Source organism: Choloepus didactylus (genome assembly GCF_015220235.1).
Source record: "Choloepus didactylus isolate mChoDid1 chromosome 23 unlocalized genomic scaffold, mChoDid1.pri SUPER_23_unloc1, whole genome shotgun sequence".
In the NCBI taxonomy this organism is placed as follows: Eukaryota; Metazoa; Chordata; class Mammalia; order Pilosa; family Megalonychidae; genus Choloepus; species Choloepus didactylus.
The window spans coordinates 2,369,591-2,385,686 of record NW_023637590.1 but is presented as its reverse complement, the minus strand read 5'-3'; the positions used below and the strand labels follow the sequence as shown (position 1 = coordinate 2,385,686).

General features: G+C 46.5%; 1 protein-coding gene across 1 annotated transcript in view; it reads left to right on the top strand.

Moving 5' to 3' along the window:
- UBE2L3 (ubiquitin conjugating enzyme E2 L3) overlaps window positions 1–16,096 on the top strand; it is a 46,310-nt gene that overhangs the window by 15,955 nt on the left and 14,259 nt on the right. The window contains exon 2 of the mRNA XM_037823569.1: window positions 33–128. Within this exon, the coding sequence (XP_037679497.1) occupies window positions 33–128 (96 nt within the window). The remainder of the gene's footprint in view (window positions 1–32; window positions 129–16,096) is intronic.

The window sequence follows — 16,096 nt, the reverse complement described above, 5'->3', positions numbered from 1 at the left end:
TTGACACCCCTTTATGCTTTGTTAATCAACAGGAGCTTGAAGAAATCCGCAAATGTGGGATGAAAAACTTCCGTAACATCCAGGTTGATGAAGCTAATTTATTGACTTGGCAAGGGCTTATTGTTCCTGTGAGTATTGAACGCTCCCTCGCTTCCAGATGCTTCCGTAAGGTGACGCGTGTCCTGGCGGGCTTCTCTCTCCTCACTCTTGCTTAGGTTGTCAGCAGAGGAACCAAAGTGGGCCGTCACTCTGGGGTGACAAGTTAGGGACCCGAGTGCAGGTTCCCCGGGTGGACTCATGTCTTCTCACTGGTTTTGTAAAGTTTTCGGGGTCCTGAGCCTGCCTGATCTGGGGGAAGGACTGTGTGTCTGCCCCTCTCTCTTCTCTGCCCTGCTTCTGTCTCCTTGGCTCGTTTATCAGGACAGGGTGTCCTTCTCTGACCTCTCTTGGGGACAGCTGGTGCATCCGTCTGGAGCTTCTCTTTGCTGTCCCTCTTAGTTTCGCTACTGGGGCTCTGTCCCTCCGGGTCCCCGTATTCCAGACTTGCTTCCCGGCACCCTCAACATGGGCCTCCTGTTTGCCTCGGAGCGCTCTCCGTACTCGCCCCCGTGCTCCCCTGCCCCGGCGTCTGCCCCCACAGCGCCAGCTCCCCGGCTCCATCTGCTCTTGATAATGCTTTCCGTCGACCTTTCTTTTCCTTCTCATGCCTTGGATTCCTCTTCCCGTCCTCACTCCAGCTTGCAGTCCCTTGTCACTCTCCCCTCCTGAAAGTGCTTCGGGCTGCCCCCCTGAGCTCCTCACACCCCCCTGCGTCCAGGATCCTGGTGGCCTGCCACCCCCCAGCGTGGTGACCCTGCTCCCTTCTTGCTGTCCTGCTCCGCTCCACCGCCTCCTGACTCCTTCACACAGATCTCGTGTTAGTTTGTTTCTCGGGGACCCTTCCAATAGCATCGTGGGTCATCGCCTTGGTGAAGGGGTCCCCCATCTCTCTGTTTCATCCCTGACCCCGCTCCTGGGGCTGCATCCCCTGCCATGAGGCTGCCTCCCGGAAACCCGGCCAGCCACCTGGGCTCATGGCCACACCCCTTGGCATACCACACCCCTCGGCATATGTGAGCTCCCTCCCGCCTCTTCACGCGCCCACCTTCTCTCTCCCTGGGCATTGCCACCCCCTGGTGCCCCCAGCCCGTGGCAGCCTCAGGCCCTTACCCCACACTCAACCCTGCCCTGCTCTCTGCCCTCCCATCGCTGTGTAAATCCGTTCTCATGGGCAGGTTTGCTCATTTGCCAAAGCTGACTACGAACATAGGGCGTGCTTATTGGCGATACTTTACGGTTTATTTTCATAGTCATTTGGACAACTTAGAGGAAGATGTGCTTTGTAGAAAATGCTCAGAGATTTAAAATCGGGAGCTTCCTGTTTTTGAAGATGAGTTGTCTAATTTTTCCCCTGCTTGGCGGTGGTGGGGTGTGAGCACCAGGTGTGGGTGGGTGGGGAGCCCCTGATGGGGGTCGACCTGAGACCACAGCCCTCACCTGCTCAGGGGCCTGTTGGGGGCCAGGTGGAAGGACAGCCAGGGCCACCCGCCACCCACCCCCTTTCTAATTGAGATTCTGTATCTTCATGACAATTCAGAGGTTACAGTGACTAACCTGTGGAGTTTTTGAAAAACGACAAGAATGAATGGGATGCTTTTGAACGTTAATTGGAAAAGTTGGGCAGTTTATACCTGGGAGCCCGCAGGCCCGTCCGCTTTGCCCTGTGCCCACCCAGTGCCTCCCTTTGGCTTCATGGTGAAGGAGCCTGTTGGCCAGTGGGAGAACGTCTCTGGAAGCCAGAGGTGGGCACTGGCTGCTGGAATACACGGTGGCCGGGGTGGGGGCTCGGGCCTGGAGAGAGGAAGCCGCAGGCCCAGGGCCCCTCTTGGGCCTCGATTCTTCCTATGATCACTGTGGGGCCCTGGGTGGTGTGGGGAGCGTCTGAAGAATGCACAGCTTCCTTTCCCCAGAGTGCTTGAGACCTTTTGGCTGCTGACCTGCCCTGGGTATCCCACTGCACCCCGGGCTTGGCGACCCAGGTGGGTCTGCTCACGTCCCGGGCTGTGCTGGAGTGGGGGCCTGTTCCAGTTTGCTAATGCTGCTGTTATGCAAAATACCAGAGACGGATTGACTTCTCTGCAGGGGGTGTATTTGGTTACTAAGTTAGTTTTAGAGCCATAAAAGCATCCCAACCAAGGCATAAACATGAGTACACCTTCACTGGAGAAAGGCCATTGGCATCTGCAAAATCTCTGCCAGCTCAGAAGGCACGTGGCTGGCGTCTGCTTGCTCCCAAGTGCATTTCAAAGTGGTGTTCTCCAAAGTGTCTCTAGGCTTAGCTTCTCGGGGCAAGCTCTGGGCTTGTACCTCCTAAGCATCAGCAAAAATCTGCTTTCAATGGCCGTCTCCAAAATGTCTCTCTGAGCTGCAGCAGCGAGTTCCTTCTCTCTGAGCTCTTACAGGCCTCCAGTAAACTAATCAAGGCCCACGCCTCCGTGGAAATAATCTCATCAAAGGTGTCACTCACAGTTGGGTGGGTCACATCTCCATGGAAACAACCTAATCCAAATATCCTACGAGATTGGATTACAAGATCATGGCTTTTTCTTGGGGGAGATAACATATCCAAACCAGCACAGGGACCACCTACCCCATCCCTCCCGAGTCTGGAGCCGGAGTCGGGGGCCATCTACCCCAACTCCCCTGAGCCCGAGGGAGCAGCTCAGCCACTCGCAGTCCCGGGCTGTGGTTCCCAGAGGAGGCACACAGAGCCCCCCTGACGGGAGGTGGGGCGAGGATGGAAAGGTGTTTCCTGGGTACCCTTCGCTGTCACCGTGCCCGTCCAGGGCTATGCCCTTTAAACGGGTATTTTTATATAAATTTTTTTCATCTGAAATTCAGAAGTGAAGTTGAAGGAAGAATATATTAACCGCAATCCCATCGTCCAGAAATCCAGTTCAGTGTGTTTTTGAGCACCTGTGCCTTGGGAACGGGGCTACGGTGGTGAGCCTTCTGGAAGCTTCTAGGCCTGTGATGTCTACGCGTAACCTTCCAGCGTACTTCCTCCCAGCCTTTTTTTTCACACAATTTTTAGTAGACCATTTGGGGGCTGGCTTCATTTAATAAATATTTAGTCATTGCAGTGAAACGCTTTGTGAGCACAAGTTTTAACAGGTACACGTGGCCCACAATACTTGTACAATCATTTATTTAATTATTCCTTGTATGGCAGCCGTTTAGATGGTTGCCCACAAACGTCTTTATGTGAAAATCTTAGTCTGCATCCTTGATTGTTTATCGTAGAGTCTCATCTCAAGATAACATCTTCTGGTCATATCACTCAGATGCCCGTAGGGTTGTACAGTCAGATTAGCTTCCAGAAAGTCCTGCCAAGCTCTCCTGCTAGCACTGTCCGCACTGCCTGCTCGTGCCTTCGAGGCCGTAGAGGTTGCCGGGTGTTTTTAAAGGGGATTCTGTGCCAGTTGCTGGCCCCTCTGCCCAGGCTGGCGTCCCAGCCTTGTCCCCGGCTGGCTCGGGGGTCTCGGACAGGCTGCACAGTTTGTCCCAGCGCCCTCACCTCTACAGTGGGGATAGTGCCTCACCTCCATGGTGGTTGTAAAATTAATATGTGAAGCATGGGGCTCTCTCTCTTTTTTTAAAATGCAATTTTATTGAGATATATTCTCATAACATACAATCATCCAAAGTGTACAATCAGTTCTCAGTATCATCATATAGTTGTGCTTTCATCACCGTAGTCCATCTCTGAACATTTTCATTACTCCAAAAAATAAAATTAAAATAAAAAGAACTATCCGAAACATCCCATTCCCTTCCTCCCTCCACTGTTCGTTTACTTTTTAAAATACAGTTTAACTGAGATATATTCACACACCCTACGTTCATCCACAGTGTACAGTTGGTTATTCACAGCATCATCAGATAGCTGTGCGTTCATCACCAGAATCAATTTTTGAACCTTTTCCTCACTCCATAATAAAAATAAAAGCAAAAAAGGACACCTAAAACTTTCCATCCCCCCCATCCCACCCTATTCTTCATTTACTTTTTGTCCCCATTTTTCCACTCGTCCATCCATACACTGGATAAAGGGAGTGCGAGCCATGGCTCTCTTAAGGTTCCTGTGTGGCTCTGGGGAAAGCCTGGGCATATGTAACACAGAGCCTGTGCAACAAACACTCAGAAAGAAATCGTTGTTGCCAGTTGGATGATGCTGAAGGTTCTCTTTCCAGTTGCATTTTTAGATCTGTTGTGACAGTTGGAGTGGTTTTTTTTTTTTTTTTTTTCATTTATTTCTTGACTGCTTGTATTTCCTCTTGTGAAATTTGTTTCTTCTCTTTGCACATTTGTCCACTAAGTTAGAATTTATGTCTTTGTCTAATTGTAGGAATTCCGCATATTAATCCTTTGTATCTGGGGAAAGTATTTTTCCATGTGCTGTTTTTCTGTGTTCAGAAATTCCTAATTTGCAAGTTTTTTTTTCTTTTTTTTAACCGGAAATGAGTGGATTTCATTGAAGGCCATGTTACCATCCACAAAGTTTTATAATATGGTTTTCCAAAATGGCCTGTTTATTAAATCTCTTTTTGCTTTCTGGATTAATCTTCCTTGATGGCTGGACTCCTCTTAAAGTATTCTGTTGCATTAACTCTGCTAGTCTTTGGAGCATTTGCATCTGTGCTCATGTCTGAGAGAGGGTGCTGGATTTTCACTTTTGTGAGCTAGGAGAGTTTGGTAAGATAGTGATACTGGCTTCCTGTCCCATGCAATTAAATTTGTTTTTAAATGTAATTTTGTTGAAATGTATTTGCATACCATATAGTCGTCTAAAGTGTACAACAGTTGTTCAACAGTTTAATCATACAGTTGTGTATTCAACACCACAATCAATTTTTGAACATTTTCATTACTCCAAAAAATAAAAATGAAAATTATAAAAAAAATGAAAGTAAAAAAGAACATTCAAAACATCCCATACCCCTCCCTCCCCCATTTACTTTTTTTTTTAATCATCATTTTATTGAGATATATTCACGTACCACGCAGTCATACAAAACAAATCGTACTTTCGATTGTTTACAGTACCATTACATAGTTGTACATTCATCACCTAAATCAATCCCTGACACCTTCATTAGCACACACACAAAAATAACAAGAATAATAATTAGAGTGAAAAAGAGCAATTGAAGTAAAAAAGAACACTGGGTACCTTTGTCTGTTTGTTTCCTTCCCCTATTTTTCTACTCATCCATCCATAAACTAGACAAAGTGGAATGTGGTCCTTATGGCTTTCCCAATCCCATTGTCACCCCTCATAAGCTACATTTTTATACAACTGTCTTTGAGATTCATGGGTTCTGGGTTGTAGTTTGATAGTTTCAGGTATCCACCATCAGCTACCCCAATTCCTTAGAACCTAAAAAGGGTTGTCTAAAGTGTGCGTAAGAGTGCCCACCAGAGTGACCTCTCGGCTCATTTTGGAATCTCTCTGCCACTGAAGCTTATTTCATTTCCTTTCACATCCCCCTTTTGGTCAAGAAGATGTTCTCTGTTCCACGATGCCGGGTCTACATTCCTCCCCGGGAGTCATATTCCACGTTGCCAGGGAGATTCACTCCCCTGGGTGTCTGATCCCACGTAGGGGGGAGGGCAGTGATTTCACGTTTCAAGTTGGCTTAGCTAGAGAGACAGGGCCACATCTGAGCAACAAAGAGGCATTCGGGAGGAGACTCTTAGGCACAAATATAGGGAGGCCTATTTAACTGAAATATATTCACACACCATGCAGTCATTCAAAGTGTAAAACAGTTGTTGACAGTATCATCATACAATTGTGCATTCATCACTACGATCAATTTTTGAACATTTTCATTACTCCAAAAAATAAAAATGAGAATAAAAATAAAAGTAAAAAGAACACCCAAAATGTCCCATACCCCCCTCCTCCTTATTATTCATTTACTTTTTGTCCCCATTTTCTACTCATCTGTCCCTACGCTGGGTAAAGGGAGTGTGAACCATAAGGTTTTCACAATCAGAAGGTCACCATATAAGCTGTATAGTTAAACGATCATCTTCAAGCATCAAGGCTACTGGGTTGCATTTTGATAGTTTCAGGTATTTACTTCTAGCTATTCTAATAAGCTAAAAACTAAAAAGGGGTGTCTATATATAACGCATAAGAGTAATCTCCAGAATGACCTCTTGACCCCATTTGACATCTCTCAGCCGCTGAGACTTTATTTTGTTTCCATTTTCTTTCCCTTTTTGGTCAAGAAGGCTGTCTCAGTCGCATGATGGCATGTGATTAAATTTTCATTCTTATTTTCTGTGTTCTGATTTGAGAATTTCTGCTTTTATGTCCCCCATAGCAGGGAGGGCAGCAATACTACAGCCCTTTTTTATTGACCATTGTACTATTCAGTCTAATACTATGACCAAATAATACTGGATATACTGCGTTTTATTTGTCTGTTCATTCATTGATGGACATTTGTTTCTACTTTTCAGCTATTGCAAATAATGCGGCTCTGAGCATTGGTGTATACTTATTACGTAAACATGTTTTCATTTCTCTTGTTTGTATACCTGTGAGTGGAATTACTGGGTCAAAGGGTAATGAGGTTTAACTGTTTGAGGACCCGCCAGACTGTTTTCCAGAGTGGCTGCAGCATTTATGTCCCCACCAGCAGTGTATGAGTGTCCAGTTTCTCTGCATCCTTGCCAACACTCGTCCTTTTGATTCTAGCCACCCCAATGGGTGTGAAGTGGTATTTCATGGTGTCGATTTGCATTTCCCTAATGACAAGTGATGCTGAGCATCTTCTCATGTGCTCAGTGGCCATTTGCGGATCTTCTTTGGAGAAATGTCTGCTCAGCTCCTGTGCCCATTTTTTTTTTTTTTCAATTGGGTTATTTGCCTTTTTAGTATTTGAGTTGTAATTATCAGTCAGGTCAGTTTTTCTTTGCTCACAACTTGTTTTATCTTCACTTGGATGCCCTGGAATTGAATCCTGCCGCCTCGATTGGCTGTGAGGCCCTGGTACCTTCCGCTCTTTTAGCCTCTATAAACCATGACTGGTGGTGGGGCATCCAGAGCTCTAGAAATATCCTCTCTTCTGTATACCAAGCCCCAAGCTAGTTCTGAGTTCTCAGGTCACTGTGTTCCAGGAATGTAGAAGTATCATCTTGAGAGCTGATTTTGTAGTCAAAAAGAAGAGCGTCTGGTAGTTCGGCAGTTCAGTTGCACACGTTTCAGGGCTGCTCTCTGGCAGCTACTGGGCTGATGGAGAAGAGGGTCATCAGAATGCAGTGTGGGCTGTGCAGTCCTCAGGACAACAGGAGCCCTCCCTCCGATCTCCCGCCGTGCTTCGGGCCAGCATTGGCCAGGAACTAGGAAGCAGACAAGTTTGGTGGCCTCTGGGCGTCACTCACAGATGGGCTCAGAGGAGCCAGCCCCAGGAGGCAGGGCCTGGGGCCCTGGATGGCCTTGTGCTGCTGACCTTAAAAGGGGGGGTCTTGGGCCTGGTCACATCTGTCTTGGGTCCCACCAGGGATACAGGTGGGCTTGGGGGCAGGGGCCTGTTACTGGAAGACGCTCCGATGGCGGTGTCCCTTGTGGGCTGGGACGCAGGGCCCTGGTGTCACGGAGCATTGTCTCCCGTCAGTCTCCCTCTTCCTGAAGATGCTTTCTCCTCGGGCACATCCACGGCAGGGCTGGGGTTTGTTGGCCTCCCCCAGGAGGACTGGCTGACTCGTGCCTGACGGCTGGGGAACCGGCTGCGGCTGTCTGCCTGCCTGTCATCACAGTGGCGGCAGCAGGGGGTCTCCGCTCTGAGGAGTGTTACCAGATGCAACTAGGGACACGCGGGCTCTCGGGCTCAGTGCAGCAAAGGGTGTTCTCCCGGGGCAGGGCTGTGCCGGAAGCTTCCGAGTGCTCCGTCCGATGTCATAGTATGTGGAACTATGGGGTTTGGCTGGGGGCTGGTTTCCATCTGCGGGGCAGCGCATGAAGCCTTGGGGACAATGGACACTGAGTTTTTGTGTGGTGCGCCCTGCCACTGAGACATGCATGCTGTGGGTGTCCTGTGGGGGCGGGGGGGATGTGCTGGTGGTCTGGGGCTCCTGGAGGGCCACCTGGAGGAGGTGCCAGCATGCTGGCGGCCCCCGCCCCGCGTCCACTGCCGCTCTTCTCTCCTGATTCGTCCACTCTGGTGGGAGGGCTGCTCTTCGGGAAGACCCTGGGGTGCGGAGAAGAAGGGCTGTCTTCTTTATTCGTTTGGAATATCTGCTTCCTCGGAAAGGGGAACTGTGCCCACCGTCCCCCCAGGGCCCAGGGGCTGTCTGTGCACCTGATTCAGAAGTGTTGGTGCCGCCTGCAGGCTTGCTGTGGAATAGCAGGGACCCGGAAGTCTCCGTTCTTCTGCTCCTTGTGAAGGGTCACGAGTTCATTCATTCATTCATTCATCCATCCATCCTTGCCTGCCACAAACATTGCCCAAGTACCTTCTCTGGGCCAGACTCTGAGAATAGAAGAGAGAGAAAGCCAAGACCCTGCTGTTGGAGCACAGTAACTGGCGGGAGGGAGTAGGGGCGAGTGGCCTGGCCAGAGCCAGCCAACCCCTCGTGGGTGCCGAGAATGGAGGCTGAAGCCCAGCGTGATGGTGGGTCCGGCACTCCAAAGGCCTGGCAGGGCAGATCGAGGGGTCTCTGGGGGTGCAGGGGATGAGGGCTCTCGGGGCTGCCGTGGGCTCCACACAGAACTGGGCCGGTGCAGTGGCCCAGCTCCCTCTGCTGCCCCCTCGCCACCCCTGCCCTCCGGCTCAGACATGCTCACGCCCCTCCTGCAGACATCACGGCCTGCAGCTTCCTGGGTGGGGGCTGCGCCTGCTTTCCTGCTGTACCTAGGTGGGGGCCAGGGACCTCTTGGGAAGACACGGTAGCTTTGTTTTCCAATGAAACAGTGTTTGGGGATGTAGATGCTGCTGCAGACACCCATGCTAATGTCGGCAACTTCCTGTGTCCCCGTGAAGTGGAGTTGGGGTCCTGGGCAAAGGAGCCTGGTCGGAGCCACCGTGCCGGGGGAGGACGACGGGAAACTGACTCGGGAAAGGCGGTTACCCACAGACACCAGCACGTTTGGGGGTCCATCTGGGCAAAAGGGGCGGGAGGTCTGTTTGCCGGGTGCTGACTCCAGGCCTCTGTTGGGGAGACGACTGGGCAGTGGGTTTTCTCTTGGGCCTGCCACGTTCCATGTTTTCTCCTGTACACATGGATCCTTCTTATAACGGAGAATGCTGTTTCAGTGAACAGAGAAACCTTTGCTCTCTCTTGGCCCACCTTGGCGGTGGCCGCCTTCTCCCGCCCTCCTGGCCCAGGGCCCACAGCCTCCACTGAGTCAGAACCTTAATCTATCAAGCAAAGTTTTAATGCCTTGATTTTCTGTTTATGACTAACCCTAAAAGCGTGCCGAAGTTAGTGCGTTTGGATAGCTGTGACAGTTGTGCCTTCTCCCTGTCACCCGTCCTCTCTTTTCCTTTGGCCTCTGCTGGTTGGAATGATGTTCTTGATCAAAAGTGCCTGTGCAGTGCCGGGTACCGTGTAAACATTCCCATGTGTTAGCGGGCGTTTTATCTTCCCTGCCCACCTTCCTGCCTCTAGGGGTGCACTGGAGACCTTGCAGTCCCTTTCACCTCTCCGTAGCTGGGTGTGTAATTCCTTTCCATGCTGTAACCCCAACTTCTGGAAGCTGTTCTTCCTCCTGTGTAGAACCCACGGCACTTGCAGCCTGTCCCCACCAGGCCCTTCCTCCCCTCTTCCTGGGGGGCCGTCTCCCTAGGGGTGCAGCGCTGGCCTTGCTCACTCTCCATCCCCTTCTCCCTTCCTCCACCTGCATTAATGAGGCCAGATTTGAGGAGCCCTGCTTTCCGACAAAGAGCTTTTGCTGCCGACCTCGAGGTACCCCAGGGCTGGTTTTAGGGAAAGGAGTGGGCCCTGGCGTTGACCGGGTGCCAGGCACGTGGCTCTGGCTAAGGAGCTGCAGCGGGGCTGCGCTGTGGAATCCCTGGTCCCAGACATTGCGGTGGGGCTCCACCCCAAGGGCGTGTGGCCCGGCAGAGACGGGGCAGTGTGGAGGACAGCCTCTGCACCCCAAGAGTCAGGGCTGTGGGCAGCTTGGCTCCAGTCATGGGAAGCACTTGCAGGGAGTGTGTGTAGATGTGCAGGAATGGGGTCGCCGTGTGCCCCGTGTGTGCCCCGGGGAAAGAACAGACCATGTGGCAGCTGGTTGCGCAGTGTCTGCTGGTGGGTTTTTAAAATACTTCCTCATAACTTCTGTTTGGGTAAATTTTTGGTGTGAATGTTATATATTATGAGAAATAACAATAAGGTTACTTCCATTCTTGGGGGGAAAAGTGAATTATGCCGAGTGGTACGTGTGGCTGTGTGGGATCAGAGGTGTGAGTTCCTGTTGTGTTCAGTTAAAGGGGGATGTGACTTTAAATTTAGATATCATTCGGAAGGTAGTTGACTCATGAAAGATTGGAAAACCAGTTCTAAAAATACTCTTATTCCTGCTAATACTTATTTTCAGAGGGAATTGAATTCTTTCAATGCCGGAGTGTTCATGGCCAAAGAACTATAGTACGCAAAGAGCTTAAGACTCTTAGAAGAATACACAGGTGAGAAACCTTTATAGCCTTGGATTGGTAATGATTTCTTAGATATCAGAGCAAAAGAATGAGCAACCCAAGGAAAAAAATAGATAAAATGGATCTCACCAAAATTTTATTTGTGAAAGAACTGTCAAGAAAGAGAAAAGACAGCCTACACAATGGAAGAAAATAATTGCTTATCGTATATATGATGTGGTTTTAATATCCAGAATATATAAAGAACTGCTACAACCCAAAGACAAACAACCCAGTTTTAAAAATGGGCAAAGGACTTGAACAGACATTTCTACAAAGATTTATAATTGGCCAAGTAAGCACATGAAAAGATGCTCAGTATCATTAGCTATTAGGGAAACTCAAATCAAAACTATAACGGGATACCACTTCACACCCACTAGGGTGACTATGATTTAAGAAAAGAAGTGATGGCAAGGATGTGGAGAATTAGGAAACCTTATACATTGTTGGTGGGAATGTAAAATGGTGCAGCCACTGAGGAAAACAGTTGGACAATTCTTTGGAAAGTTGAGCATAGAATTGCCAAATGACCTGGCAATCCCATTTCTTGGTGTATGCCCAAAAGAATTGAAAGCAGGGACTTGTTCATTGCAGCATTGTTTACAAGAGCCAAAAGGGGGAAACAACCCAAATGTCTGTCACAGATGAATGGATAAACAAAATGTGGTGTGAATATTATTCAGCCCTAAAAAAGAAAAGAAATCCTGCTATATGCTACGACACAGTGAACCTTGAAGACATCCTGTTGATTGAAGTAAGCCAGACACGAAGACAAATGTTGTATGCTGTGGCTTATGTGAAATACTTAACGAAAGCAAATTTCAGAGACAGATAGTAGATTACAGGTTACCAGGGGCTGGGGGAGAGGGGATGGTGAGTTACTGCTTAATGAAAGCAGAGTTTGAGGTGGTTGAAAATATTAGGGTAGTGGGCATTAATAGTACAGTATTGTAAATGCAGTTAATATTGCTGAATTGCACTTTTGAAAATGGTTAGAATTGGAAAATTGGAATTGTCATTAATAAAAAGTTAAAGAAAGATCTAGTTCAGTTCCTCTGTGGCATGCCGCGTTTCAGTTGCTTACCAGCCACGTGTGGCCAGGGACTCCCATTTCTGACCACATAGATGCAGAACCTTTCTATATAGCACCTGGGAAGAAAGTCATCCAAAATAAGTCAAAAGGAAAGTACATGAAGGATTTATAACTATTTATATTTGGGTAACATGTAAACCATCTAAATGTACAGCAAAAGAGGAAATAAAGTATTCTGCAGACATTAAAAGTGGACCTCCTGTAACTGAGAAATTAGGATTGAGGGGATGATTATGATGACCAAATCATTATATAGATACTCGTTTATTTCCTGGTATAATCAAGTAGACTGGGAGAAATACCTAAAACTGAATTGTAATCCAGGTGCCTTGATCTCTGATAATGGTTGTATGGCCTTGATCTCGTGCCCTTGTGGTGGTAAACACCTTGAGACTGACCTTCACTTGTCCATTTTATCCGGTTTTTCAACTTTAGTCTTATGATCACTAAAAACAGACCCTAAGGTTTATTTATGAAGGGCCTTGGGTCAGCCCAAAGCTAACCCACCCAAATTCCAAAACTATCTTGATAACCGAAGCTGGAGCTAACCAAAGTGGGCCTGCCTGACATGCGCAGTGGCTTAGACTTGAACCCATAAGTGACCCACACCTCATTATAATACTAAAAATCACACCCATCATCATATTAAGGCTGACATTTTCTTACATGCGTTCTGAGGCCAAGCATGTCATCAGTCTGCATGCTCAGTAGTCAGATCACCTCTAATTATGTTGTCTGGAGCCATTGTGCTCATTTTCCTAAAACCTGCCCATCTTTTTTTATTAAATTCAATTTTATTGAGATTTATTCACACACCATACAGTCATCCATGGTGTACAATCAGCTGTTCACAGTACCATCATATAGTTGTGCATTTATCACCCGAATCGATTTTTGAACATTTTCCTTATACCAGAAAGAATCAGAATAAGAATAAAAAATAAAAATAAAACAGAACACCCAAATCATCCCCCCCATCCCACCCTATTTTTCATTTAATTTTTGTCCCCATTTTTATACTCATCCATCCATACACTGGATAAAGAGAGTGCAATCTACAAAGTTTTCACAATCACATTGTCACCCCTTGTAAGCTACATAGTTATACAGTCGTCTTCAAGAGTCAAGGCTACTAGGTTGGAGTTCGGTAGTTTCAGGTATTTACTTCTAGCTGTTCCTATACATTAAACCTAAAAAGTATTACCTATATAGTGCGTAAGAATGTCCACCAGAGTGACCTCTCGACTCCATTTGGAATCTCTCAGCCACTAAACTTTATTTGGTTTCATTTCACATCCCCCTTTTGGTCAAGATGGTGTTCTCAGTCCCATGATGCCAGGTCCAGGTTCATCCCCAGGAGTCATATCCTGGGTTGCCAGGGAGATTTACACCCCTGGGAGTCAGGTCCCGCAAAGGGGGGAGCCTGCCCATCTTTTTTTTTTTTTTTTTTTTTTTTTTAATTAATTCAGTTTCATTGAAATACATTCGCACACCATACAATCATCCATGATGTACAATCCACTGTCCACAGTATGATAACATAGTTATGCGTTCATCACCACAATCTATCTCTGAACATTTTCCTTACATCAGAAAGAACCAGAACAAGAATAAAAAATAAAAGTGAAAAAAGAACACCCAAATCATCCCCCCATCCCACCCCATTTGTCTTTTAGTTTTTATCCCCATTTTTCTACTCATCCATACACTAGATAAAGGGGGTGTGATCCGCAAGGTCTTCACAATCACACTATCACCCCTTGTAATCTACATTATTATATAATTGTCTTCAGGAGTCCAGACTGCTGGGTTGGAGATTGGTAGTTTCGGGTGTTTACTTCTAGCTATTCCAATACATTAAAGCCTAACAGGTGTTATCTATATAGTGCATAAGAATCTCCACCAGAGTGACCTCTCGACTCCATTTGGAATCTCTCAGCCACTGAAACTATTTCGTCTCATTTTGCATCCCCCTTTTGGTCAAGAAGATACTCTCAGTCCTACGATGCCGGGTCCACATTCATCCCCGGGAGTCATATTCTGCATTGCCAGGGAGATTTACACCCCTGGGAGTTGGGTCCCACATAGGGGGGAGGGCCACATCTGAGCAACAAAGAGGCACTCGGGGAGACTCTTAGGCACCATTACATGCAAGTTTAGACTCTCCTTTGTGGTAATGAGCTTCATAAGGGCAAGTCCCATGCTCGAGGGCTCAGCACATCAAACCACCGGTCCCAATGATTGTGACAACATCATCACCAGTCCAGGTGAGGATGTCCAACACATCTGCACCTTCCCCCAGATCTTCGGGGCTGGGGAGGGGGAGGCTGTAAATATATTTTTTATTGTCTGTCCAAATTACTCTGGGATGTGTCACTATTTCACTCCAGCCTATACTAACCTACCGTATCTCACTTCCTATTCAAAGTTCCATGCAATTGTGGTGTTTGAACAAATCGAGTGTAGAGTTGTACCGTTTAGAAAATTTAGATCCTGTACCAAATGGATATCTCTTCCCTTGGTCTCACATGGAAGTTGAAGTTTTAAAACACAGTCAGTTTCAACCTTTACCCTTTGGCTTGGCTTGCCCTGGTCTTAACCAGACCTGCTTCATTCATATCACTAATTGAAGTCTGGGCTCTTTTTTAGCATTTTTTTTTTTATCTTCATTTTATTGAGATATATTCACATACCACACAGTCATACAAAACAAATCGTACATTTGATTGTTCACAGTACCATTACATAGTTGTACATTCATCACCTAAATCAATCCCTGACACCTTCATTAGCACACACACAAAAATAATAAGAATAATAATTAAAGTGAAAAAGAGCAATTGAAGTAAAAAAGAACACTGGGTGCCTTTGTATGTTTGTTTGTTTGTTTCCTTCCCCTATTTTTCTACTCATCCATCCATAAACTAGACAAAGTGGAGTGTGGTCCTTATGGTTTTCCCAATCCCATTGTCACCCCTCATAAGCTACATTTTTATACAATTGTCTTCGAGATTCATGGGTTCTGGGTTGTAGTTTCATAGTTTCAGGTATCCACCAGCTACCCCAATTCTTTAGAGATAGGCATTACAATTCAGGGATAGAGTTAACTGCTGTAAGAGCTTACAATCTAGGGACTATTACAATTATTATGTCCACATTAGGCTATGTTCTAAGATTCAATTCTGAGTTTACACATTGTAGTTAGTCCATATTGGTGAGGCATCATCCCTCTCACCATGTTTGCTCCAACACTTTTACTCCTGTATGTATATTTTCCTACAATTTTATAGTTATATTCACATACCATACATTTATCCACAGTGTACAGTCAGTTGTTCATGGTATCATAAAGTTATACATTTATCACCAGAAGCAGCACTTGAACATATTGATTACTACAAGAAAAATTGTTTTTTTTTTTAGCAATAAGAAAAAAATGATAAAAAGAAAAATAACATGTCATACAATACAATATACTAGTAAGGACAGCAAATAACACCACTACCAAGAATCCCGTATTCCTCCCCTATATCCCCCTCATATACATTAAGCATTGGCACATTGCCTTTGTTACATTTAATGGAGGTATATTACAATGTTACTGTTGACCATAGACTCCAGTTTGCTTTGATTATGTTTTTTCCTGAATACCATCCCCTTTTCGACTCTCTACATGGTTGACATTCATTTACTTTCCCACATGCAAAAACATTTTTATATTTGTATATTTAGTAACAGTCATTGGCCACTCCAGTTTTTGCCAAGTTATACAGTCCCAGTCTTTATCATCTGTCTTTACCTCTGGTGTCGTACATTCTCCTTTCCCACCTCTTTCAGCTTTACTCACAGACATCTTTGTTCAGTGTACTTACAATACTGTGCCGCCATCACGCAGTATTATGCTATCTATTTCTGGATCTATGCAATCAATCCTAAATATTTTGTAGTCCTTCAGCATCAAATACCTGCCCATCTTTTGATGCTATAGATCTATCAGAATTATTACAGTTTGGGAAGACAGGTTTTGGGGTCAGTAAGCCATCTGATCCCCTGCTTTGCGTCTAGCAATAATCTCTCTTTGAAACCCCGGTGTCTCAGGAATTGGACATTTGAGCACATCGGACAGAGAACCCCCCACTTTCACCTGGTATCACTAGCAACACAGAAGGTACATATTATAGGTGTATACATGGGGTGTTCAGAAGAAAGAGCCAGACTCTTGATCCCCTTCCCCAAACTGGTTCTCCCC